The sequence below is a fragment of the Triturus cristatus genome, chromosome 5_1 (assembly GCF_964204655.1).
Source record: "Triturus cristatus chromosome 5_1, aTriCri1.1, whole genome shotgun sequence".
Classification (NCBI taxonomy): Eukaryota; Metazoa; Chordata; class Amphibia; order Caudata; family Salamandridae; genus Triturus; species Triturus cristatus.
Window position 1 is genome coordinate 184,057,100 of NC_140587.1, and position 24,838 is coordinate 184,081,937.

At 43.3% G+C, this 24,838-nt stretch overlaps 1 protein-coding gene across 1 annotated transcript in view; it reads right to left on the reverse strand.

Moving 5' to 3' along the window:
* The window catches only part of LOC146830616 (prostate stem cell antigen-like), a 46,435-nt gene that overhangs the window by 16,446 nt on the left and 5,151 nt on the right, over window positions 1–24,838 (reverse strand). The window contains exon 2 of the mRNA XM_085604805.1: window positions 10,235–10,339. Coding sequence (XP_085460931.1) covers window positions 10,235–10,339 — 105 coding nt within the window. The remainder of the gene's footprint in view (window positions 1–10,234; window positions 10,340–24,838) is intronic.

Sequence of the window (24,838 nt, forward strand, 5' to 3'; positions counted from 1 at the left end):
GAGAGGGGCTAACCACCTTTCCCCATGGTCTCATTGGTTTTTCCTTCAGCTTCCCTTCAATCCCACATGGTTTATGATTGTCCGCCCTTACATGCAATACGTCTGGAGCTCCCTTCCCTTGACTCCACTCACCAGCTCCTTTTTTGGTTTTTCTAATGTTTCGTTTCCTAAACTTTGGTTGTTAAGTATAAGTACATTGTACCACCAAAACTTGAGGAACCACACCCTCAATCTCCTTCCAAAGTATCATCTTATCACACTCCTCTCCATTTTCAGAGTGCCTCCTTTACTGCTCAAATGTGCTGTGTTTGCTTGTAACTGGTTTACAAGGGATGCTTCTCCTGATTCCTTTGAAACATGTCAATGAGTCTTCCTTTTGTGGTCAATGTAATTCCTGTTTATCATTCTAATATGTACCGGTTTACACAAAATGTCAATAAAACTGATTTAAGAAAAGCACCAAGTCAGAGATAAGAGGGGGCTTTTGGTACAAAAACCTCTGTAAGAAAAGGAATAGGTAAATGATATACCAGTTCATGCAGTTGTTCCTTACCATGCTCAACAGTTCAAGTAGTGTTTGATTGTTGACACTATTATTTTGCTGCTAGGTGTATATTATTGAAGCCTTACTTTCAACTGATCAGAGCATTAACAGGTGAATTCCACCTACGGGGATTCCAACTGCAGTGAATTGCTTGCCTGGCAATTGTGGGGCTGAGCCAAACATGAGGCCCCTGTGGTAAGTTCTTAATTCTATAGGATTGTCATTTCAATTGAGATTGCAGAATGTGTTTGTCTCGTGGGATGGTTCTGATCATGGCATTCTGCCTGCGGAAGTTAAGGACAGTAGGGGATCCTGTTGAACAATGTTTGTGCAGTTTACCATCTGGGGTCTTTTTGCATTAATAAACGTCATGCTTCTGGAAAATATTTGCCGCATTCTGTGTTCTTACCTGGAAGACCAATCAACCTTGTGGGAGATGACTTGGAGAGCAGAAGGTACCCACCCACTGATGGAGTGGTGTTGAGGCTGTCTGAGACCGTTTTTTATGGCATCCCTGGAGGTCCGCTTCCACAAATTTATTTGTGAAGGCGGTAAGGACTTACATTAGATAAATTATTATTGAGGGAACTTCAAATTCTAAACAGTTGGTGCACTGTGGGAGTGCAGCACATTCAACGGCTTGGACCCCTGTGGCTGCGCGAGCCCTTTTTAGTGCTGCTTTGCTATCTTGCATTCACGTGTCCCAAAAGGAATTGCGAGTGCAATGCAAATGACGTCAGTGCCGGAGGACTGCAGTTTTCATTAGCCCAACCTAGCAACAGGGCGCATAGGAGAACAAGCATTGGCAAAGTTTTGGCAATCCGAGGGCCCGATTCACAGAACTAACTTAAGACAAAATCCTAAACTTACTACCATTTTGGTATTCACAGAAGGCACTTACTCATTTCGGTATTCACAGAAGTTAGGAGTCCTAACTTTAGGACTCCTAAATGCCTTCTGTAATACCAAAAGTCTTAAAGCTAGGATTTTTCTCAGTTTAGGAGTAGTAAAGTTAGGAGTCCTGACTTTACTACTCTTAAACGGAGAAAAATCCTAACTTTAAGACTTTCGGTATTCACAGAAGGCATTTAGGAGTCCTAAAGTTAAAAGTCCTAACTTTACTACTCCTAAACTGAGAAAAATCCTAACTTTAAGACTTTCGGTATTCACAGAAGGCATTTAGGAGTCCTAAAGTTACCGAAATGAGTAAGTGCCTTCTGTGAATACCGAAATGAGTAAGTGCCTTCTGTGAATACCAAAATGGTAGTAAGTTTAGGATTTTGTCTGAAGTTAGTTCTATGAATTGGGCCCCAAGAGTTTTTGCATGGTCAATGTTAATATCTTTTAGCCATGTTGAATAGCAGCGCGTCTGCTGTTCAGCGTGGCTGAAAGTGAAGTAAAAAAGCATGAAGCCTGAGCCTGTAGATGTGTAGATGTGTAGAATGGCTATAGCTATGAGCGTGTGAATTAACAGGGTGTGTAATAATCTTTTAATTGCAAAGTTGTTAAAATAAATAAAAAGATCATCTCTATTTTTAGAAACATTCCGGAGTATTCAGCAAAAAAACACCTTTTTTGTTTTTTGCAGTTATATATAATGCAAACTCGACCTGAAGGTATCGGAACATGGTACCTGAGCACCAGGTGCATTCATTCCTTTTTAAGATTGGAGAAAGTGAGTAGCCCAGAATCTCAAGTAGTTACGCCACATCCTCCCCAGTGTTTATAAAAGGAAGCACAGAGGAACAGTAAAGAGGAACATTATTAGCAAAGTAGGAGGCAAGCTTTTCCACTGCACATGTTGGGTGAAAATAAATATGAGCAGTGCCAAGCAGCAAACATTGGAAGTATACAACGAGCCAGGATTTGCTCAGAATCAAAGGATGTTGGTTTTGCCACTGAGAGTCAAACGTGGTTCCCCAGCTTCAAAGTTGTCTGATCAAGCAGTTACGCAACATTCTCCTCCAGTGCTTATAAAAGGAACCATAGGGGAACTGTAAAGAGGAAAGCTTTTAACAAACTAGGAGGCAAACCTTTCCACTGCACACATTTATAAACAAGATTTGCAGGCCTGTTTACAAAAAGTAAGCTCTCAGGAAGAATACTGAAAGGGGTCAAAAGCTAATGGAGAACGGAGCAAGTGAAAAAATTAGGTCCTAAAATGGTCATAAAATGGGAGCAGTGGATGGATGCTAGCACTTTGTCCATGCTCTAAGGAAGGGCTAAATACAAGTAGAAGCATGACGCATGCATGCCATGGGAAAATGGAGAGAAAGATATGAGAGCAATAATGGAGTCAGCAATTGGAAGCCTATGCGTGGGGTATAGCCGACATATTAAATACAACAGCCTCTTTAAGACATCTCATGCACTGTCACACCCAAGCCTTAAAAGCGACTAAGGGCCTGATTACGATGTCGGGCGGAAACTAAACCTCCCGACTCCTTGTCGAAATCTGGTCCGACAGACTCGCAGTCGGAGGTTTCGACCGACCGATTATGATGCTTCCGAACACTGTTCAGAAAGCATCCCATTGGCTTCAATGGGGCCTGTGTTCCGACTGACAACACAGGCTCCGATTGAAAAAAGGGGTGGTTTCGGATAACCTTGCACCGTGTGGCGGGCACCGCATGGTGCCTGTCACACTGTGCATGGTTCTACAGGGGGGTCCCTTGGGTAGCCCCACGGCACCAACCAGAGACCTCTGGGTGAAGGGGGGCCTGCTACGGACCCCCAAAGTCAGTTTCCGACAGCCGTTCCGTGTCAGACTGACCGATTTGGAAAGGCTGTACAAATCTGACATCGTAATACGTCAGTCGGAAACGCAGTCTGTAGAGCTGTACATTTCGGCTTCAACCAGCTCGGAGTTTCTGAATGCCTGTTGGAACCGATTCGGAATGACTGAACGGTTACCTTTCCATCAAAAATGGTCAGTAGGAAATGTTTCCGACCAGCCAATTACGATGGGTTCCGACACGGTTTAGGAAAATCTGAATGCCGTTCGGAGCCTTCCCAACCAACATCGTGATCAGGCCCTAAGAGCGCTGAGTCTCTGACATGCTGTGAATATATTTTTGTTGCTTTTTAAACAAGAGTGCACTTTTTGAGCTCCCCTACACAACAGTAAAAAAATTTCTGAATACTGGAAAATGTACGCATTACTGCTACCAGAACTTGTGAACATAACTTTCTGATTTTCATCACTTTGTTGCTCAACAATCAGTTATCATCAATATGGCCAGTATACAAAACAATATTACCACTGCCATTTTTAAGCACTCCTGGCAGACTTCCAATTAAATAGAAACATTGGATAAGAATTTTTGAGAATTATTTGGTGGTAATAGATGCAGGAAGTTTGATTCAACATTCTCGGTCATGCCGGGCAACAAGTCTTTGATCATTTATAAGGAGAGAATGCACCACAAGGTGTATTTCGAGCTTCGAATGTCCACCAGGAAACTCCCGCAGGCTTGCCAACAAAATACTCAGAAGAGCCAAGTTGCAGCTTCTTCAGACGCCAACAGTCAAGTGATGAATCTGTTGAAGATTACATATAATCACTGAGAGTATTAGTATCCACATGGAGTTTTATGAAGAATGGGGATGAATACATTTGTGATCAATTTGTTTTTAATTCCTTTTCTAAAAAGTGTTGCATTACCTAATGCTACATCAGTTTTTAATGCAGCTCATCATATTGAACGTTCACCTGTTCCCACAAAGGCTGTGTCAACTGGACAAGATAAAGCAGGGTGTAGTAGCACTGCTGCTATTGGAGCAATTACTGACATAACCACTGTATGTGTCAGCAATTTCAAAGATGAATCAGTTAGTAGTCTGATAAAACTATTAAAGGGGCAGGGGTTCTAAGGCACACTTAGACAGTAACCTAAGATATCAAGCACAAGGAAAGGGTGCAGTATTTGTTTTTTTAAAAATAGGACTTTTTCACTCGCTATGTGAAAGTGGTAGAGGAGCGGTGAAAATGAAAATTGAGGCAAGTGAATGTTGTGATAAATTAAAGAATGTTCTTTTGCTTTTGAATGCAGAGGTTTGCACAATTGAACACACGGTAAAAAGACCTTTGTGTTAAATGAGTATTGGTGGTACATTGGAGGCCATGGCAACCTCTGGGTCTCCAATCACTGATATCTCAGACAAAATGCGTTATCGTTTCTCTGGTGTTAAACTGATATCTGGTGCCCTGAGTTCGTTCAAAAAGCCTTTGGATGATTCAATATTGATTTGTTAGGATTTTTTACTGAGTCATTAGGATGTTTATACAGGTTCATTAAAACCAATATTTATGTAGCTTTTAAAGTCAGAGATATTGTTAGCTGGCAGGATTTGGCCAAAATGGGGATATGGCGTAGCCAGGTCCTGAGGATCCAATTGTTTTGGGTTATCTTCCTAGCTTCCTATGTGAGAGTGAAATTGAAAATTTGAATGAATTACCTAACATAAAGTACGTACTGGACAATTTTCCTGAGGTATTCAGTAAACAAGTGGGGTTTGAACATCAAATTAATTTAAGAAATAAGAGGCACCCGTAGTACATAAAGTCAGACCTATACCTTTGAGTGTTCAGGATGATTTTGGACAGATTATGCACGGAAAAAAGTATTGATCCAGTAGATTTCGCTAAAAGGATCTCACATGCACTAAGAAATCGGATGAGATTCTGCTTTGTGCTGGCGTATGCACTCCAGACAGCACTATCTTAGTGGATTGTCATCCTTTGCTGAAAATCCGGGCTCTTCTAGCAAATATTGGGAGTGCAAACTTTTTCTCCATAACAGACCTGAGATAAGCATTTCATCTAATTCCATTAGCAGGAAATTCCCAAAAAATAACATGTGTTACATGGTTCGGTGCTCTCAAGTATCTGCAGTTCCCATTCAGTGTGGCTTCCACCGCAAGTGATTTCCAGAAGCCCATGGACTGTTAAATATGCCTAGAGTCCAGGCCTTTCAGGATAATATTCTAAGTTGTGCTAAACCGCTACAGGAGCACAATGTCATTTTGGAAAGAGTTTTGTGCATTTTAAGGAAAGAGGCATGACCATAAGAAAAAAGAAACATATGTGTGTTTTACAGGAAGTGGATTATCTGGGGCGCAATGTTTCAAGCAAGGACAAAGCTGAAATTCTGTTTTATTAAAGATTTCATTGATGTGCAAATCCCTCCAGATAAAGACGTATTAGGGAGATTTCTTGGTTTAAATAAGTACTCAGTAGATTTTGCACATGGTTATGCTTACATTGTACAACCTTAAAAAAATGTATTGAACAAAGGGAATAAATGTCTCTGATCTAAAGAAGAACAGGATGCACTTGATAAGACCAAGCAGTTGATTGTTGATGCTTCAGCATTGAGTGCTTTTGTATCAGGTGAAAAGTGCATGGTTAGTGTTGATGGTAGTATGTTGGGCTTTGGTGCCTTCTTACACCAAATGAATGACTGGCATGAATGTACTATTGCATCTAATTCTCGCTAATAATAGGAGGAGAATTAGATGGGGGACATTAAAGCAGTCTCCGGCTAAGATAACTGCATTATACGCTCTAACTATAAAGCCCATCCAGGAAATGGGGGCAATTGCTGGGGAAATCAACTCTCCCCAACATAACGATAGAATAGAGGTGCTGCACATAGAACTAACAACTAGTCTGGCGAATACATTCAACCCCCTTGTACACACCAAAACTAAACAGAGTTTTAAATCCACTTGGTACAATTATACCTGCCGCAAGGCAAAGAGAGCTCTCCTTGATGCCATCAAAAGTAGTGACAGATCTGTGATCAAACAAATGGGGTGCTGCTATAGAGACTGCATTAAACAAGACAAGAAGGCCTGGGAGACAGATAGATGGGACGCCATTAGACTAGCTCTCTCAAATAGAGACATGAAGTTGTTCTGGTCACTAGTGTGCTCAGATTGTGAAGAAGGCCAAACAGCTTTAGAGCCCAACATCGCAACAGCGGCATGGAAGTCCCACTTCCAATCCTTATATACTTTGGAAACAGATATTGACTCAGACCTTGACAGCCCCCTATCAACCCCCGTGACGGCAGCTGGCGAGGAGCAAGGGATCACCCTATCTGAAGTCCTAATTGCAATCAGGAGGTTACCTTCTGGTAAAGCACCGGGTCTAGTAAGATCCCAGGAGACCAGGAGACTTATATAAGGAAGAACCAACAATATGGGGTCCCTACCTTTGGGTAGTTTTCAGTGCTATCGTGCAAGGTATGGCGATCGCGGGTAACTGGCTGGTGTCAGAAATGTATCCTGTTTTCAAAAAGGGCTCACATATTTTACCGACGAACTACAGGCCAATCAGTCTGATCGATGTCTCACAGAAACTGTTTGCTAGGGTCCTCCTCGATCACCTTCAAGTGTAGATGGAGGAGTGTAAAATCTTGAGCCCCTACCAGGCAGGGTTTAGGAAAAACATCTCCACTATCGACCAAACTCTAAGGCTATACCTATTATATTGGAAGACGGTATCAATAGAGGGTGGCAGCCTCTATTTGATATTTGTCGACCTGAAAACTGCCTTTGATCTGGTACCCAGAGGTAATTTGTGGGAGGTACTGAAACAATTGGGAATTCCACCTTATCTCTTGACATTGATATGAGATTGCATGTGGACAATTATGCCCAAGTAAGGTACTGGAAATTTGGGGAGTTAACCCCCCGCTTTGAAGTCAATAGAGGAGTAAGACAGGGGTGTGTGCTTGCCCCAACCCTCTTTTGCCTTTTCATCAACGCTCTGGTTGCCCATCTAAAAGAGGTTGTGGACAACGACGTCCCCAAGTTGGCGCACAGCAAAGTGCCTGCCATGATGTTTGCGGACGACACCTTGCTCCTCTCCAAGTCAACAATGGGCATTCAGAGGGTTCTCGATAGCTTTGTAACATTCTGTGCAATCGGTGCTGGAGATCAACACTCTCAAAAACAAATTTATGGTTTTCAATCCATCAAAATCCACTTGCCCCAACCCCTCTCTAAGTGGTACTCTGCTAGAAAGGGTGACTGTTTTTGACTACCTTGGTGCCACACTATCTGAAAAGCTTGATTGGGGCCCACAGTTAGCCAAAGCAAGCCTCATGTGAGTCATCCGCACATGGAAGCTCTAAAACGTCACACAACCCCATTAGATATGCGGCACTCCCATGCAGACAGGGGTGATTTGGCTGCAAAAAAAGCCCCATTTTGACTGACTGGGACAGTTTTTGTGAAAATTAAGTAATCTGAAGCACTGTACATTCAATTCCGACATCTTTAAAAAAATGTAATAAAACATGGGGATCCACTGTATAATGATTGTGAGAAAGAGATAATTAAACAGTAAACTGTAACCATGATTTTCTTTAAATGTCTGGTCAGGGTTCAATGCCAGCTAGAAAGTAGAGCCAACACGTGTTTTGCCCTCTGCAGCATGCAGGTCTGGGGCTTTTGCAAGACAGTAAGGTGTTGAGAGATGTCATGGAAAGTAGAAATATTGCCAGAATAGGTCGGGTATTTGTATCACTGATTCCCTGCTAGATGAATGTGAAAACAGAGTGTCAGAGGTCATTCTCCAAACTGTGCGCCTCCCGATCTCAGCGGAACTCCTGTCGCCAGTCTCTTCGTCTGTTGCCAGCTGACCTCTGAGAGAACTATGTGGTTGCCTTTTGGCCAACATGGATGACAATACTGACCCATGGTGGAGGTCTGTACTCCGTCAGCACAGATGACAATACTGACCCAACATAAAAGGCTCAGTTGCTTTGCCAGTGCCACAAAATCCCACCCCACTGATAAAAATCCCTAAAAGAAATTTGTCCAGACATTTTCATTTTTTATCTGTTTTTGGACCATTAGAGAAGTCATTTTGCTTTGGTAGACATTGTTGATCCAGCCCGGATTAGCAATGTCTACCCAAGCTAAATACAAAAACACAAACCTTTAATAAAAATCTCTGACCAACAATTTATTTCCGGAGGTACATCAAGTAACCAGGTCTGACAATCACTTTTCATGAAAGAGGCAATTTGGCAGCACAGTTGCCTTTGTCAAGTTTCACGCTGACTGAAACTTGAAATGTGACTGGGTTGCAAAACTCTAATGGCAACTTTGTTTGAGTTTCTCTGCAGCACAGTTTTTGTTATGGTAACAGACAATGGGTTGGTTCTCGGAAATGAATCCTATTTACCGAGCGGTAGTCAACAACAATCCATTGTCTCTTACGGAGCAATGATCTCACTTGAGAGTTAATTTGTCTTCATGTGGGGTGAACAGTGCAGTAAAGCACTGCGGTGCTCCGGGTACCCTGCAATGACATGCCCAAGGCTGTCCAGGGCCAGGAGGTTATCAGGGTTATTCCGGGAGGGGGGTCAGAAGCCTCTTCAGTGAATTATTTTGTCCCAAAATAGGATATCTTGGATACTAGAAGTGTTCACCAATCAGAATCCTCACTTGTGAATAAAAATGGCGACTGGAGAAGAAAAAAATCATATTTTTTCATTGAACTAGAACCCCTGATAAGTAATTTCTTTTGACAAGTACATCAAATTCCACCATCCACTTTCTTCCATGAAACCAAAAAGACTGAGGGGCAGATTTACAAGCCCCATGCGCCCCTTTCGTGTCCCTTTTCCCATGTTAAAAGTGACGCAAAAGTGGCGCAAGGGGCTTGTAAATCTGCACCTCAGTATTTTGGAGAAGTAACTGGTTGGTCATTCTGCTCCAGAAAACTGAAAGATGTACCACCGTAAGAGGTAGCCCACCATGTATTTATTCTCCGTTTTCACGCAGCCCGAAGAAGACCAATTAGAGGAAGAGAACTTTACATATATGAGCAGTTTTATAAGAACAGTGGATCCATTTATTTCACAGATGTAGGGTGTTTACAATATTGTAAGAATAATCTGAACATGATAAGCAATATTGTCCTTCAATATTTCATTCATTTCATTGAAGGGCATGTAACTTACCTTTGGTGACGTTTCCGATGGACATGAAAGCTCCTGCAGATTCCTTGCACTAACACCAACCCTATGAGCAAGAATGGACCTGCAAAAAACCTCACCAGCACCAGATGGTACCGCATGACCACACCACAGCGCCAGAGCATCTGGTGATAGAAGACCAGTCTGCAGGCTCACTGTAGCTTTGGTGCCTTGGCAGATGAGGGAGGATACAGAGAGGGTAGCAACCTGTGGCAGAGCTGTACTCCAGGGGTGTGTGGGTGGTGGACGAGTTCTTTCAATGTCCAGAAGCAAGGAAGTAACCTACCTCATAAGGTATGTCATAAGAGTTGCACCTCTAGTTTAGGCGCACAAGAGTTGGTCATCCTCTTAAGCTGGAGTCTTCCCTCCGCTTTCTCAGCTCTCCCCTGTCTCTTGTGTCTTTCCCTAGCCCCTCCTGACCACCTAAATGTGCAAGATAAGTTACTCAAGCAGGTGGAAAACGCCAGTGGTTTTGCACTAGATAAAAACAGGCCGGATATTTCATCACCTAGTAACCTCGGCCACTCAGAACCAGCCACGGTGGTAACCCTGAGGTACACCGCTCTAGGGGACTCTTAATGACAGCCTCAGAGTATGCTTTGTGAAGATGCTGGAACTGACAAAGGGGATATACCATTCCCACTAATAAAGGTAATGATACCATACCTGTCTAGAGAGCAGCACTGAAACTTACCAACTATTGTCTCGCAATAGGCCTTTGTGTCGGGGCAGGTCTCCACAGCCATGCAGTTTCTATCATTCATGCCTGCTGTGCAGGAGTAGCACTGGAGAGAGTGAACTGAAAAAGAAAACACAGGGCATGTTATACTAGCTACCCTGGAGGTAGGATCTCAGAGTTGGGTACATGACTGAATATTTAGATGATGACACAAGGTGCTAACATTCTGAGTCAGATATTATGCAAAACTGTAAGTAGCAATACCCCCTGGTCCTGACATCATTTTAGGAGGCTCCTGGGGTAAGAAGAGCCTGTGGTCCCCGTTCTTCCTTCTGGGGAGCTTCTGCAATGGCCCAGGCTCTTGGTAATGTGAGCTTGGCAGGAACAGAATAATGAATCAGGGATCACAAAGCCCAGCACAGACATGGCTCTTTTTGTCACCGTTGCGCTTTATCACTCCAAGCCCCTAGTTTCACTAAAGTGCTACTAGTTAGTGTTTGGAAGTGAGACCTGAGGAATGCTTGCACTTGATGGTTCACAATAGGTCCCTAAATTGTGCATCATGACACTTTCTCTACTGGTGGAAACATGGCACATTGATACTTTTTAATGCACACTGATGCTGTCTCCCTGCCTTACTACTATTAGCGGTATATAAGTGTGTGGTATTTTTATAGAGGGAACCTAGCCTAAAGCTAGCCGGCCATCTTAAAAGTGGCCATTTACAAATAGCTGCTATCATTTAATCTGTCTCCAGCAGCCTGTCATACAGAAGTCAAGCAGGACTCACCTTCAAGCAGAACTACATACACTGTAAGCTGTCACTGCTATTTATAAATTGCAGGTATTATTAATGATACTTATATTATGGGTTGCAAATAATATTCTATTTCACTTTACTTTACTGCTTTGAGAATAGGAGTATTATTTAAAAAAAATATTGCTATTGAATCATGCACTAGGGTGAAACTTATAATGATATTAATAATGAACAGTTTTGAACCATAATTACTGTGAGCAAAGCCTTACGTTGTGTCACCAAGAGTCTATGTCAGCTAGAGGCGAGTACTATGCATGTCTTTTTCACTTTTTATTATACCAGCAGTCTTCCACAGTCCATTCTTTGAATAAAACTTTAAAAATGACATTTCACAGAAACATCAGTGAAAGAGGTAACTAACTGTCCAACAAACCACTATTCTCCAGTACTGACATAGTGTAACCACCATAGCCACCCTTTCTTCATAGCACAATCTATACTTTCTCCTCTCCTTGCCTTATAGTGCATAGTTGTTTCAATTGTGTTTTGTTGATAACTATACTGATATTTAAGGACACGCACTCCGCCACTTCCTATATTGGCGCGGTATGCCGGGAGGCTTGAGTGTGTTGGGACGTGGTGTCCACGTTTGGCCATAGGTGGCACTGTGGGGCGGCTGGCAGAATTTCCTCAGCACACCCAATCCCAGCAGTAGTCCTCTGACACCAAAGCAGTGTGATCGGGGATTTCACACCAGGAAATCGCTTCACCACTCTGCCAGTGCGCCCATCACTTCATACACCAAATGCGGTAAGGTTTTTTCCCATCCTCAACCTTCTCACCACCACTATATATCTATATCTATATCAATATCTATATATATATATATCATCCTCAACCTTCTCACCACCACTATATATCTATTTCTATGTATATATAGCTACATATACATAGATATAGATATATATCTATGTATATATATATCTATATATATATATATAGATATAGAGATATGTGTCTCAACTTGTCCGCTTGTATATCAAAACAGGCTCCGGCACACTCGGGCTCACTTCAATACAAGGACTTTATTGTGGCTACAGGTGACACGTTTCTACTACCTCCGCGGTCTTTCTCAAAACCATTGTAAGTTGCCATTTTTACTTTTTTATAAATGCAAAGGGGTTTCAAATTTTTTTAATTTAAAGGTACAGGGCATGACTTATTTTAAAATGTAACAGTGCAATTAAAACCACTTGTCTGAAACTTCTTGGTTGTACCGCATGGTTACTATTACAATGCAAACAAACCATATCAAATCATTCACATACAGCTGAATATTTCATATATATAAACTGGACTACAAGAGGAGACTTTTTGAGTCCTAAATATTATCCAAATTTGCATGTCGCTACTAGCAATCCAGAAATAAATAACAATAACCACTGTTAAAGTGCATAATCCCAAAAAGTGCTATTTTTTCATAGACCAAGATACATAGGATGTGCAAGCTATGGCAAACAACCCTTACAGAATTTTCAGTAGGTAAGGGTTAAAAACAAACTCAATAAAAAAAATATAAAAGATTATTGTGGAAAATTATATAATACTTTAATGATTTTCAAAAATATTCCTTATATTCAGGAACTGTAGAAATGGGAATGTTTTACTCCCATCATGTGTCTATTTCAAAATTGTGGGCAAGTGCCTCTTACACATTGATTGTTATCCTCGCTATTCCTTAAGTTGTGCAAATCAAGCAATGAAATGTAAACATTGATACATATATATCAAATTGCACAATCCTCTTGGTACACACCTGCATGTATCAATCAGATGATACCGCTCCAACATAAAGTGCCTACAAGTGCTTACTTGAAACCCAATACATGTAAAAATCTGTATTACGTCTAATGGCTGACTGAATTGACTCTATTAAATGAAAACTAATGATCACATTTTATAGATGACAAGAAGATCTTCTTCTATATTTCAACCATTTGGTATCTTAGAATTGAACCTGAGGATTTGTCTGGATTCGAGCTGTCTCAAGCATTTCTCCCTATTGCCGGCACTCATTCTCTTCAACACTTGATCAATACAAAGTATCAAAGATCTTCTACCTTGCCTGTATGTATTGCCTTGAAGTGCCTGGACACCGGACAGGTTTGGTCTTTGTTCTTATTAGCTTTAACATGTTGCAAGATACCCTGATGTGCTCCCAAAATGGTACTACCCATGTAGAGCTTCGGGCAAGTGCACCTCAAGACATAAATGGCAAAATCACTCCTACAAATGAGTGATCTCTCAATTTTACACACCCAGTCCAAAAAAGGTAAAGGTACTTCTGTAGTATTCACTCCATAATTATAAGCTTTGCACATGTGGCATTTTCTGAATCCTCCACTCCCAGTAAGCCATGTCCCTTGTTGTTGTACTTCTGGATTGCTCATTACAAGATCTTCTCTCATTGATCTTTCATTGCGGTATGCAATGGGTGGTCTACAATGTATTTTTGAACGAATCGCTGGATCACTCCGAAGTGGAAGCCAATGTTTCTGGAACATTTCTCTTGTTTTTCGATGTTGCGTGTTGTAGCCTGTGATGAAGTGGAATTCCTGTTCCTGCTGTTTACCGGTGCTCTTTTTCCTATCTGAGAACAACTGTTCTCTAGATTTATTATTCGCTTTTATCTTTGCACCATCCAAAACTTGTTGGCTGTAACCACATATAGCAAATCTGCCCCGAGTTGTTCTGGTGCTATTTGGAGCTGATCTTCATTGCTACAGTTTCTGAGCATACGGGATGCTGTTTTTCGGCTTATTGGGGGGAAAGCTATGGGCATGCAATACAGTATTTTCGGCTATATTTTTTCAGTGCGTCTTTGTATGTAAAACACCATCCTCAACATATACCGTTAAGTCCAGAAATTGCACGTCATTTTCCCTAATGTGGGATGTGAAGTGTAGGTTCAGTTAATTTATATTTAACCTCTCTACAAAGCCTTCTGCTGAATCAATAGTGCCACACCATATGATAAACAGATCATCAATGTAGCATGATCATAGGATTACGTTCACCATCATTTACTGGGTAAAATCATGTGCCAGGACCGGCTCCTCACACCAACCCATATGCAGATTGGCATAACTGGGGGGAAGCAGGTGCTCATAGCTGTTCCTCTAAGCCACGGGTACTCATAGTACGGCCCGCGGGCTGCCAGCGGCCCGGCAAGCCTTCCTTGGCGGCCTGCGGACCTTGCAGACATCATACCTGTGTTTTTTTATATCGCTGGTTGCAGCAGAGCTATGGGGCCGGGCGATTCTTCTAAAGACCATTCACTTGTTAATGAGGCTTTGTTGTATTTCACCTCTTCTTAGCGCCCCTGCATCTCCACTCTGAGTGAATGGTCTTTAAAAGACCTGTGAAGTACTTGGGTGCAGCGGCTGTGTGTGTTCCCGGGAAGCTGTCTCAGCACGGGGTGAGGTGACAGCGGGTGACTAGGACAGCAGGGTGAGGTGACGGAGGGCAGCAGGGAGTGAGAGCAGCGGGTGAGGTGACAGCGGGAGGAAGACAGAGGGAGGGAGAGAGAGAGGGAGAGGGGGAAGACAGAGAGAGGGAGATAGAGAGAGGGAGAGACAGAGAGATAGGGAGACAGACAGGGAGACAGAGGGAGGGTGAGGGAGGGAGACAGAGGGAGAGGGAGGGATGGAGACAGAGGGAGAACAGAGGGAGAGGTAGGGAGGGAGACAGAGAGAGAGACAAACAGAGTGAGTGAGACAGAGGGAGACAGAGAGAGAGAGGGAGACAGAGAGAGAGAGGGAGGGAGACAGAGAGAGGGACGGAGGCAGAGAGAAAGGGACACAAAATGATTGAGAGAGAGAGAGAGAGGGAGGGAGACGGAGAGAGAGGGAAGGAGAGAGAGGGAGAGGGAGAGAGACAGAAAGAGGGAGGGACACAGAGAGAGAGGGAGACAAACAGAGTGAGTGAGACAGAGGAAGACAGAGGGAGGGAGGGAGACAGAGGGAGACAGACGGAGTGAGACAGACGGAGGGAGACAGACGGCGAGAGGGAGGAGACAGACAGAGAGAGGGAGAGAGAGAGAGAGAGAGGGAGGGAGACAGAGAGACAGAGGGAGACAGAGGGAGGGAGACAGAGGGAGACGGAGACAGAGGGAGGGAGACGGAGAGAGAGGGAGGGATGCGGAGGGAGGGAGGGAGACAGAGAGAGAGGGAGGGAGACAGAGAGAGGGAGGGAGACAGAGAGGAAGGGAGACAGAGAGATGGAGGGAGGGAGACAGAGCAAGAGATAAATAGATAGATAGATAGATAGATAGATAGATAGATAGATAGATAGATAGATAGATAGATAGATAGATAGATAGATAGATAGATAGATAGATAGATAGATAGATAGATAGATAGATAGATAGATAGATAGATAGATAGATAGATAGATAGATAGATAGATAGATAGATAGATAGATAGATAGAGAGAGATGTGTGAATGCTGGGTCTGGTGGCTCAGTGGATGAAGACGTCCGCTGCAGGGGCCTGTGTTCAACCTCATGGTCATAGTTTTTTTTTGCTCTAGCCCCGCCCCCTCCCCCACTGCCTCCGCCCCCACCGGTGCGGCCCTCAGCCACAAACCACACTGTAAATTTGGCCACCGAGAGAAAGTACCCATGCTCTAAGTTGACAATAAAGATCCCCCCAAAAAGTGTTGTAGGGACACCATTGAATCATACTAAGAAGCATCTCAGTGTGTGTGAATAAAGTTAATGATCTAGAGCTCAGAAAGTATCCTACTGTTCTGATTCCATCAGAATGAGAGATACTTGTGTATAGGGAAGAAACATCGAGAGCCATTAAGATTTAATCTTCCTCCCAGTTCATATTATAGACTTATTTAAAAAGTCCCCGGTATCTAGAATATAAGATGACAAATTCCTTACTGAATCCTGGAGAAAGTAATCTATGTATTTAGATGTATTTTCAAACAGGCTGCCTTTTGCCAAAGGGATTGGACGGCCTGATGGTATGTTCACATTCTTGTGTATTTTGGGTATGAGATACAGAATGGGTAAAGTAGGTGAATCTGATTTCAGGAACAGAAATTCCGCTTGAGTAGTTAGCCATAGAGATTTCCATTTGGACATCCCTAAATGGTATCTAGTGGTGATGTCTTGGACCTCTCTGACCTTAGTGTCAGTGCCTACTTTTGTGGTGCTCCCGCCCTCTATTATACAGGCCTTTAAGGACCACAAGTATTCATAATGCCCAAAAGCCAAAGATAAGGCATGGCCCTCTGGAGACTGCTTTATCCCAGATGGGCTTGAATCCTTCTTCTCTTTGTCAGTAACAGAGGCTCTGAAACCTATTGATGATCAATTAAATAAACTAGCAGCACAGATATCTGAATTTCTTGGGGAAGGCAGTATTCCCTTTTTTTCTTGGATGCCTCTGGTTGCAGAGGACCCTTTGCCTAGGATTGCTGCCAGAAAGTGTAACATGGGGCACCTAGATAGCTTCGAAAGACTTCACAAAACCTTCACAAAAAATGCGTGCACGCTCAAGCACATACCCTCTCAGGAGGCACTTTACCCGAAACAGTCACCAAAATTTCTGACCCTTTAACAGGGTCCCCCAAAGGTTGCATTGGTGGGATGGTGATGAGAATTCCTCCTCGTAAAAATGACCAGGGTGCAGCAGGCCTTTGCACCCTAGCCCAGGTACGCCAGAATCAACGGGACATGATGAATCCCAATCTGATGTTTGAGCCGGACCAGCTCTACCACGAGAGAACTTTGAAGTAGCTCATGAGCTAAAAGGTGGCTTACTATGTCACCAGTAAAACTAGACAACCTCTTGACAAGGATGTTAAGTTGAAGTTGATGGCAGAGTGCCCTAGAACATTCCTAGAGGGTAAGATTACAGCGACCACAGAGATGGTCACAAAGATCTGTACATTTTTTGTGAAATACATTGAAGACTTGAAAAAGGGAAGTGACCACTCATGGAGAGAGTTTCAGGACAAACCCTTCGTTCCCCGCACCAAGATACTAGGACTGGCCGAAAACACCAAGGCATCGGGCATCCCATGCTGGTGGATATAGTCTTGGGATGGGTGCAAAGGGAGATCTGCATTCCGGGACATGCTAACTGTGACCTTTCTGCTACAAGTTCCTCTTAATAAAGATAGATCCTAAGTTGTGAGGCATTTCCACATTTCAGGCAGGTAACGTTGAACAGGACAATTTATTTGGTGAAGCGTTTGTGAAAGATCATGGTACATTTATGGCCACCTTTTCAGCATTGGTCAAGGCCCAATCTTCCATGAAAAAGATATTTAACTGAAAGGTTTTCCCAGGCCCAGGGTCAGGATGAGACAGGGGCCACTCCTCCAGCTGAGCTTGGCAGCATGGCCCCTCCCAAGGTGCACTTAGAGGACAGGGAAGGAGAAACAATAGCTGGCATGATTCTCAGCAACAAGAAACTTTCTTTCCCTCAAGAGGAGCCAGCAGAGGCAGGAAAATGGAGGCATTTTCAGAGGAGAAACAAATGCTTGAGGAGGATTCTCCAACAATTATCCACTTTTCTCAAGGTAAAAATCGGCGGGAGACTAAAGGGCTTTACAGACAATTGGAAAGAAACATTCTCAGATCTGTGAATATTGGAGACAGTACAAGATTCTACAGTGAGTTATTTGTACCTCTCAAAAGACTACACGCCCAAACTCTCTACATTTGTTTTCCATGGAGATGACATACATAGAAAATGAAGTCAAGGACTTGAAGAGTAATGGTGCAATTTTCAGGTCTGTAATCCTTGCCAGGGGTTTTATAAGGAATCTGTTCATGGTGGAGAAAAAGGAGAAGGGTTTCAGCCCCATGACAAAATCCTGAAAGAGTTCAATGAATGGAGCTTACATCGCCACTTCAAAATCCACCTCTTGAGAGATGTTCTTCTCCCTAGGGATTGGATAGTACGATTTGATCTAAAGGACGTCTATCTGACAGTCCCTTTATCATACCCAACAGAATATTCCTTCAATTTCTATTCAGAGATCAGGTCTCTGAGTTTATCGCACTAACGTTGGTCTCTCCTCAGCCCTGTGATGCTTTACAAAGCTGTTACTCTTGTTTTTTTAAACACCTTCGGACCAGGGGCATACAGCTTGTAACTTATCAATATATCTTGATAATTGATCAATGTTGAGATCGTCTGAAACACCACCTGAACACATCTATTGCCTTGTAACAGGGACTTGCTTTCATAATAAGTCAGAACAAGTCAGAACTGACTCCAAACCAGTCCATGTCCTTCCTGGGATTCGCCATAGATTCACACTAAGCCTACCAGAAAGAAAAATGACAAATATTAAGAAGGAACCTCACATGGTTTTACAGGGAGACAAGATCTCTTTCAGGCTGCTGGCCAGGATCGTGTATCTCCTAGCATTATCAATCCAAGTGCTCTTCCCTGGACCACTACACTACAGGGCTCTTCAAATAGTAAAAGCGGTTTACCTCAGGAAAGGGATGACATGCGCTAAGTCTATTTCCCTTCCACAGGAATGCATGGAGTTGGAGAGCAATCTTCCGTTCTTCTCCAGACGTCCTCTGAGGTCCCTTTTTTATACACAGCTGTGCCTTTGGAGTGGGAGAGAAGCTTCTAGAGACTTGCCTTTGAAGTGCACTGACGCCTTGCCTTTCTTTCACTGGCCCAATCTAATTACACAGGGTATGCAGCCCTTTGTGTGGAGGGAGGGCATAGCCTATTCAAGTGTAAGTGTGGCTGTGTCCAGCTTCTCCCTCCCATCCTGCCAGTGATGGAACATCCAGTCACACCAATGCTCCTATTGTGTGTGTTGTACACAAAGCCCAACTTTGACCCACACCCAGTCATGTGACTATTCAAGTGTAAGTGTGGTGTGTCCAGCTGCTCCCTGCTATCCTGCCAGTGATGGCCCATCTAGTCACACCTAAGTGCCCATTGTGTGTAGCTGTTTAGGAGGATTACACAAAGCCCAACTGTGACCCACAGCCAGTCATGTTACCCACAGACAGGCTGCCAGTACAAAATGGCAAATTCATGAAAAGGACAACTTTCTAAAAGTAAAAGACACACAAATGATGGACTGAATGCAGAACAAATCAAACATTCACCCTCAGTCAAGAGATCTGGATTAAACCCATTGTTCTTTTGCTCACCATGCCACCACACTTTAGACCCAGCCATATGCAAATTAGCCTTGGCCCTGCTCCTCATGGGAAAAGTCCAGCCCAAACTGCCAAGCCAGGCAGTCCTCCCTGGACCAGAAGCAAGCATCCAGGGAACGATTTCAAGGTATCACCCCTCATCAGCCAGGCTTCCTTGAACTCAATGACACAGTGGGCCCAGGAACCCACTTCTGGGCATACCTGGCACACTTAGGGTGAGAAAGCAAAAGACACTCAAATGATGGATGGAATGCAGAACAAATCAAACTTTCACCACCAGTCAAGGCATCTGGGTAAAATCCATTGTTCTTTTGCTCACCATTCCAGCCCAGTTTAGACCCAGCCAGATGGAAATCAGTCTTGAACGTGCTCCTTATGGGTACAGTCCAGCCCGAACTGCCAACCCAGGTCTTCCCTGGACAAGAAACAAACATCCTGGGACTGGTTTCGGGATATCACCCCTCATCAAACAGGCTAGCTTGAATCCAGTAGCACAATTAGACCTCGACCCACGTCTGGGCATACCAGGCACACTCCTTCAGAGCAGCAGTGGGGCTGTCCTTGTAACAGCACAGCAGTCCTTCTTCCTGGCAGAGTATCAACTGGTCCAGAAGTGTACTGAAGAGTTGTCATTTCACGTCCCTTTTTTATACACAGGTGTGCCTTTGAAGAGGGGGTGAAGCGTCTAGAGGCTTGCATCTGAAGTGCACTGATGCCCTGCCTTTCTGTCCCTGGCTCTAGACTAACTACGCAGGGCATGCAGCCTTTTGTGTTGAGGCAGAGCATAGCCTATTCAAGTGTAAGTGTGACTGTGTCCAACTTCTCCCAGCCAGTGATGGCACATCCAGTCACACCAAAGCTCCTATTGTGTGGGGACTACAAAAAGCCCAACTTTGACCCACACCCAGTCATGTGACCCGGAGACAAGCTGCAGGCCCAAAATGGGTAAGGTATGAAAATGCCAGCGTTTTAAAAATGGCATTACCAGAATTGTAGTTTAAAATCAGACTTCACCATAAGTCTGGATTATAAATTGGATTTCCAGAAACACAAAACTTGAACCAGTCCTAGACACCTTCAAGATATAAATATACCAGCACTTGCCCTGGCAAATTGCGGTTCCCAGAGGATTCGATCCAACCCAGACTACGCGGTTTGCCACGGCAAGTTCGGAAGGAGATCGAGTTCCAGCCTGATGTACTGACCTGACGCTGCCATCCTCCTCGCAGAGAATCCAGCTCCAGTGCTCTCTGACTTCCCTTGCGGGGGATTAGACTATCGAGTCCAGAAAAGAGATTCCATCCTCTCTCATTTTAAGGTATGGAGCTGACTAGAATTTAGAGAAACTTTTGGCAACTCTTGTCTAAAATAAAAATATAGCTAGCTATACTTTAGAAATGGCACCTACTTCAAACCTCGTACTGCACTTAGGTTAGGTACACTGGGGTAGAACAATTTAGAAGCATCAGATGAGTATCACATTTTAGCTTATGTTATTTATGTATGTATTTTGATTAATATATGTCATAGCTACAAACCATGCTATTGCAGTATTCTTTTATCTTACTGCTAACCTCGTACATATTGTACTTCGAAGTCTGTCTTACGATTGTAGCAATGCATATCTCATGCATGAGAAATAAGACTGTTCAATAAACCCTTTTATGGAAACGCCCGTCTCTCTATTTCTGTGCAACTCTGTAGAAACGAAGCATGCACGATTGACTGAGTGAAACTGTTATGTATTGTTTCCACGATTGTGAGACTGTTCCGATTCTAAAAGGAAACAAAGTTGTCATGTTTATGCGGTTGTCAGAGACTAATCCCTTCTTGTATATTCGAGAAGTTTCTAGTGACCTCTGAGTTAGCTGGCACACACAAGTAATTACGTTTAATATACTCGATAGAGACAGGGGGCCCGATTCACAGAACTAACTTAAGACAAAATCCTAAACGTACTACTATTTTGGTATTCACAGAAGGCACATACTCATTTTGGTATTCACAGAAGGCACTTACTCATTTCGGTATTCACAGAAGTTAGGAGTCCTAACGTTAGGAGTCCTAACTTTAGGACTCCTAAATGCCTTCTGTGAATACCGAAACTCTTAAAGTTAGGATTTTTCTCAGTTGAGGAGTAGTAAAGTTAGGACTCCTAACTTTAGGGCTCCTAAATGCCTTCTGTGAATACTGAAAGTCGTAAAGTTAGGATTTTTCTCAGTTTAAGACTTTCGGTCTTCACAGAAGGCATTTAGGAGTCCTAAAGTTAGGAGTCCTAACTTCTGTGAATACCAAAATGAGTAAGTGCCTTCTGTGAATACCAAAATGAGTAAGTGCCTTCTGTGAATACCAAAATGGTAGTAAGTTTAGGATTTTGTCTTAAGTTAGTTCTGTGAATCGGGTACCTACTGACCTTAGTCCTATGTCAAATCTATAGTGTATGTTATTCCAATGCGCAGAACAGGGATATAGGAACTATACTACACCCTTTCCCCTCCAAGTTTACTCTTTGTACTCCTAATCTGACACCAGCGCTCCCTCTTTATTCCCTGTGTTTCAGTTGTATCTTGTGATTTTCCTTAGTACCCTGCTCTCCCTGTGCACTCTGCTCTCCCCTAGCACACGGTTCAGGTGGGAGCATACTAGAGTGCATAAAGGAGGACCAAGAATGAAAACATTAGTCTGGCACCCAGAGTAGCAGGCGTGGGTAGGTGCAGGGATGAAACCTGCCTGTTTGTTTAGTAGGGATTGGGGTCTGCCCACGACCACAAAGAGCACAGAGGGAAGAGGACAATTTCCCTGCAACACAGAGTAAACGTAGCACAGGACTTTGGTGACTAGTATCAATAAGCAGGGTTGGATCATCCTTGGGCTTCCAGAGGATGGGCAGAATAATGAGGGGTATCAACAAGGCAGCTAGATGGTGCCAAGGATCCATGGATGGATGGTGAAGGTTTTGTAAGAGCTAAGAAATGTGTCAATTTATGGCTTTTTTGTAGGGGGGACTGGAACTGGACATAGAGCGAGAAAGAGGGTAATAGGATGGGTAATAGGATGAGTTGACGGATTGCAAGGACAAAGTTAGAAAAAGGATGGTGACATATAGCATAAGAGCATTCACTGTTCCTCTCTGAGGACATGCATAGAAAGCAGTACACTTAAAAGGAAAAGGAATTCAATGGCAAAAAAGAGAAAAAAGTGTTCAGGTCATGGTGGATTGTAGGTCACATGAGGGGGGCGCTGAAAAAAAGACAAGAGACTGTATGAAGCGGCTTCCTCAGCACTAGAAGAACCACAAAGGAGAGCCACACTGACTTCTTTATTAGTTATTAAAAATCACAATTGAGCCCCCCACCCGCACCCCACGCAGCATCTCACTAATCCTCAGCATATTACTATCATGTCTAGTCTTAGTCAAGTCAAACTTCTGGGATTTGCCTTTGTTTGTATTGCAGCTTGAATATAAAGGCATTCATAAATACACAAAATAAGTGATATATATGTTAATGCCCAAAGAGGAGGTGAAGAAAAAATAATTATGGACAGGCTGGGTAGGAAACTAGGGGGCATATTAACAATACGTAACGATAATTATCGCTAAACGCGCTTGGCGCGTTTTTTTCTATCGCCGGCTATCGCTGGATTTTATCGCCATGATAGCACTATATTACCAACGCTTTGCACATTGGCGATATAAAATCCAGTGATAGTGGCCAAAAACCCCTTCAACGCGTGAAATCCGGAGATAAATGATCAGCGATAATGGCAGAGCTCGCTGATACTGAAGTGTGGATTTAACTTCACAATCCACCTCCCATAGGACATAATGCTAAGTCTGCTTTCTTGCAAAATGAAAAAAGTAATCCAATTTATGGGCATATTAGCAAGGGCCAGATCAACGCTTTATCGGCACTTTTTGTCGATAAAGCAGCGATTTTTTTATCGCCCAATTCCCAAGCTGTCGCTAACAGCAGTTAGCGACAGCTTCCAGGAGATAGTGACAGGTTTTGGGGCCCGCTTTGCATGTCAGCGATATTTATCGCTAATGACATGCAAAGTGGGCGTACCCAAACTTGAAGCGACTGAAAGCAGTCGCTAACACAGCTATTGCCTATTAGCAATACCCACGGTGCGATAAAAAAAGTGCGCTAACCACGATTAGTGCCGCGTCAGGATTTTACACTTGGTAAAAACCTGACTTAGCTATAATAGCCAATGGGAGGTGGACTCTATGGCTAATTCCCCACCTGCCTATTAGCGAGATTTTCCTTAGCGATAGGATTTTTATCGCTGGAAATCTCACGTTAAAGATGGGATTCGCCGCTATCGCTGGATTTTTATTGCCGTGGAGATAAACGTTGGTAATACTGCATTATCTCCGTGATAGAATCCAGCGATAGGAGGTGATAAAAAAATTATCGCAAGTTGTTGCTAATATGCCCCTCAGTTTCCTTGGCTGTAGGCAAATTCGCTGCTCAGGACTTTGTTTCGGTTTTGGCCAAAATGCTTTTTTTCTTGTGAATTCTTTGTTTTTGCATACATCTTTTGACCATGGCTAATGGTTGTATGTCAGAATATGTCGATAGAAGTGTATTGTCTTAAATATCGTGTACATAAATATCATCCCATTGGGTGTAGGTTTCCTATCACTAACTTCAATTGGGTGATATTTTATAAATAATATTTAAGACATAATATTTTTGTCAGATGATATTCTGTTTTTGCTAATCTGGTATCATATCCTTTAACTCAAATGTTCTTGGATCTCTGAGCTATCTTTCTGCAAACAAAAATCTCTTACAATAGTCCCTCATGCCCTGTTGTTAATGCCTCACCTTCTCTCTTCCTTACTTTACAAAAGCTTGCTAATCTCTCTGTTTTGGGGTGTAGAGTAGGAGATTCAGGGGTGTTAGAGACCTACTGGACGACAATCATGACTGAGTGTCACTGCTCAGCTCAGGGTGGGCGGTCCTTGCTGGCATCGGGTGACCTTGGCAGTCTTGCTAGGGCACTGGCTCTGTTCTGCTGACTGGAAGATAGGGTCACTTTCCCTACTAGAGTAAATCAATTCTCTAAAGTAGGTATCTGTATCCAAAAGGTTCTGTCATGGTTCCACCCTCTCATCTTCTCATCCATTATGCATGCCTCTGGCTCTTTAGTTAACTGCTTGGGCAGGGCAGGGTTTTAACTGGGGTTTAACAGGCTGCTGGTGAATAGCACGTTTTAAGAGCCCGTGCTTTAACCCTATTGAGAAACCAAGTGCCTTAGATGTGAAGATGAAATGGACGCCGTCTCCACCGCCTGCTTCCTCACGCTCTGTATGCTCTTGCAGGTGTTGGATGGCTCCTGACTAACACCAGGTGAACTGTCACGCAGGCTCTCGTCACCAGCAGACTCGACTACGGCAACTCCGGGCAGGTTAATGTCCTTAGGGCATAGGGCCGCGTCAAGCTGTTGCCAGCAAACAGGTGAATACAGAGAAGCTCATCGCCAGGTTTTTGCACAGTGCAGGACAGTCCTGGAGCAGAGACACACTATCCCGACCATAGACTTCCCTAATCTGAATGATGCTGAAGGGGAATATGTAGAGCCTAAATGCAGCTTGTGACGAGCACCCCCTGCCACCCCACCATTCGCTTTC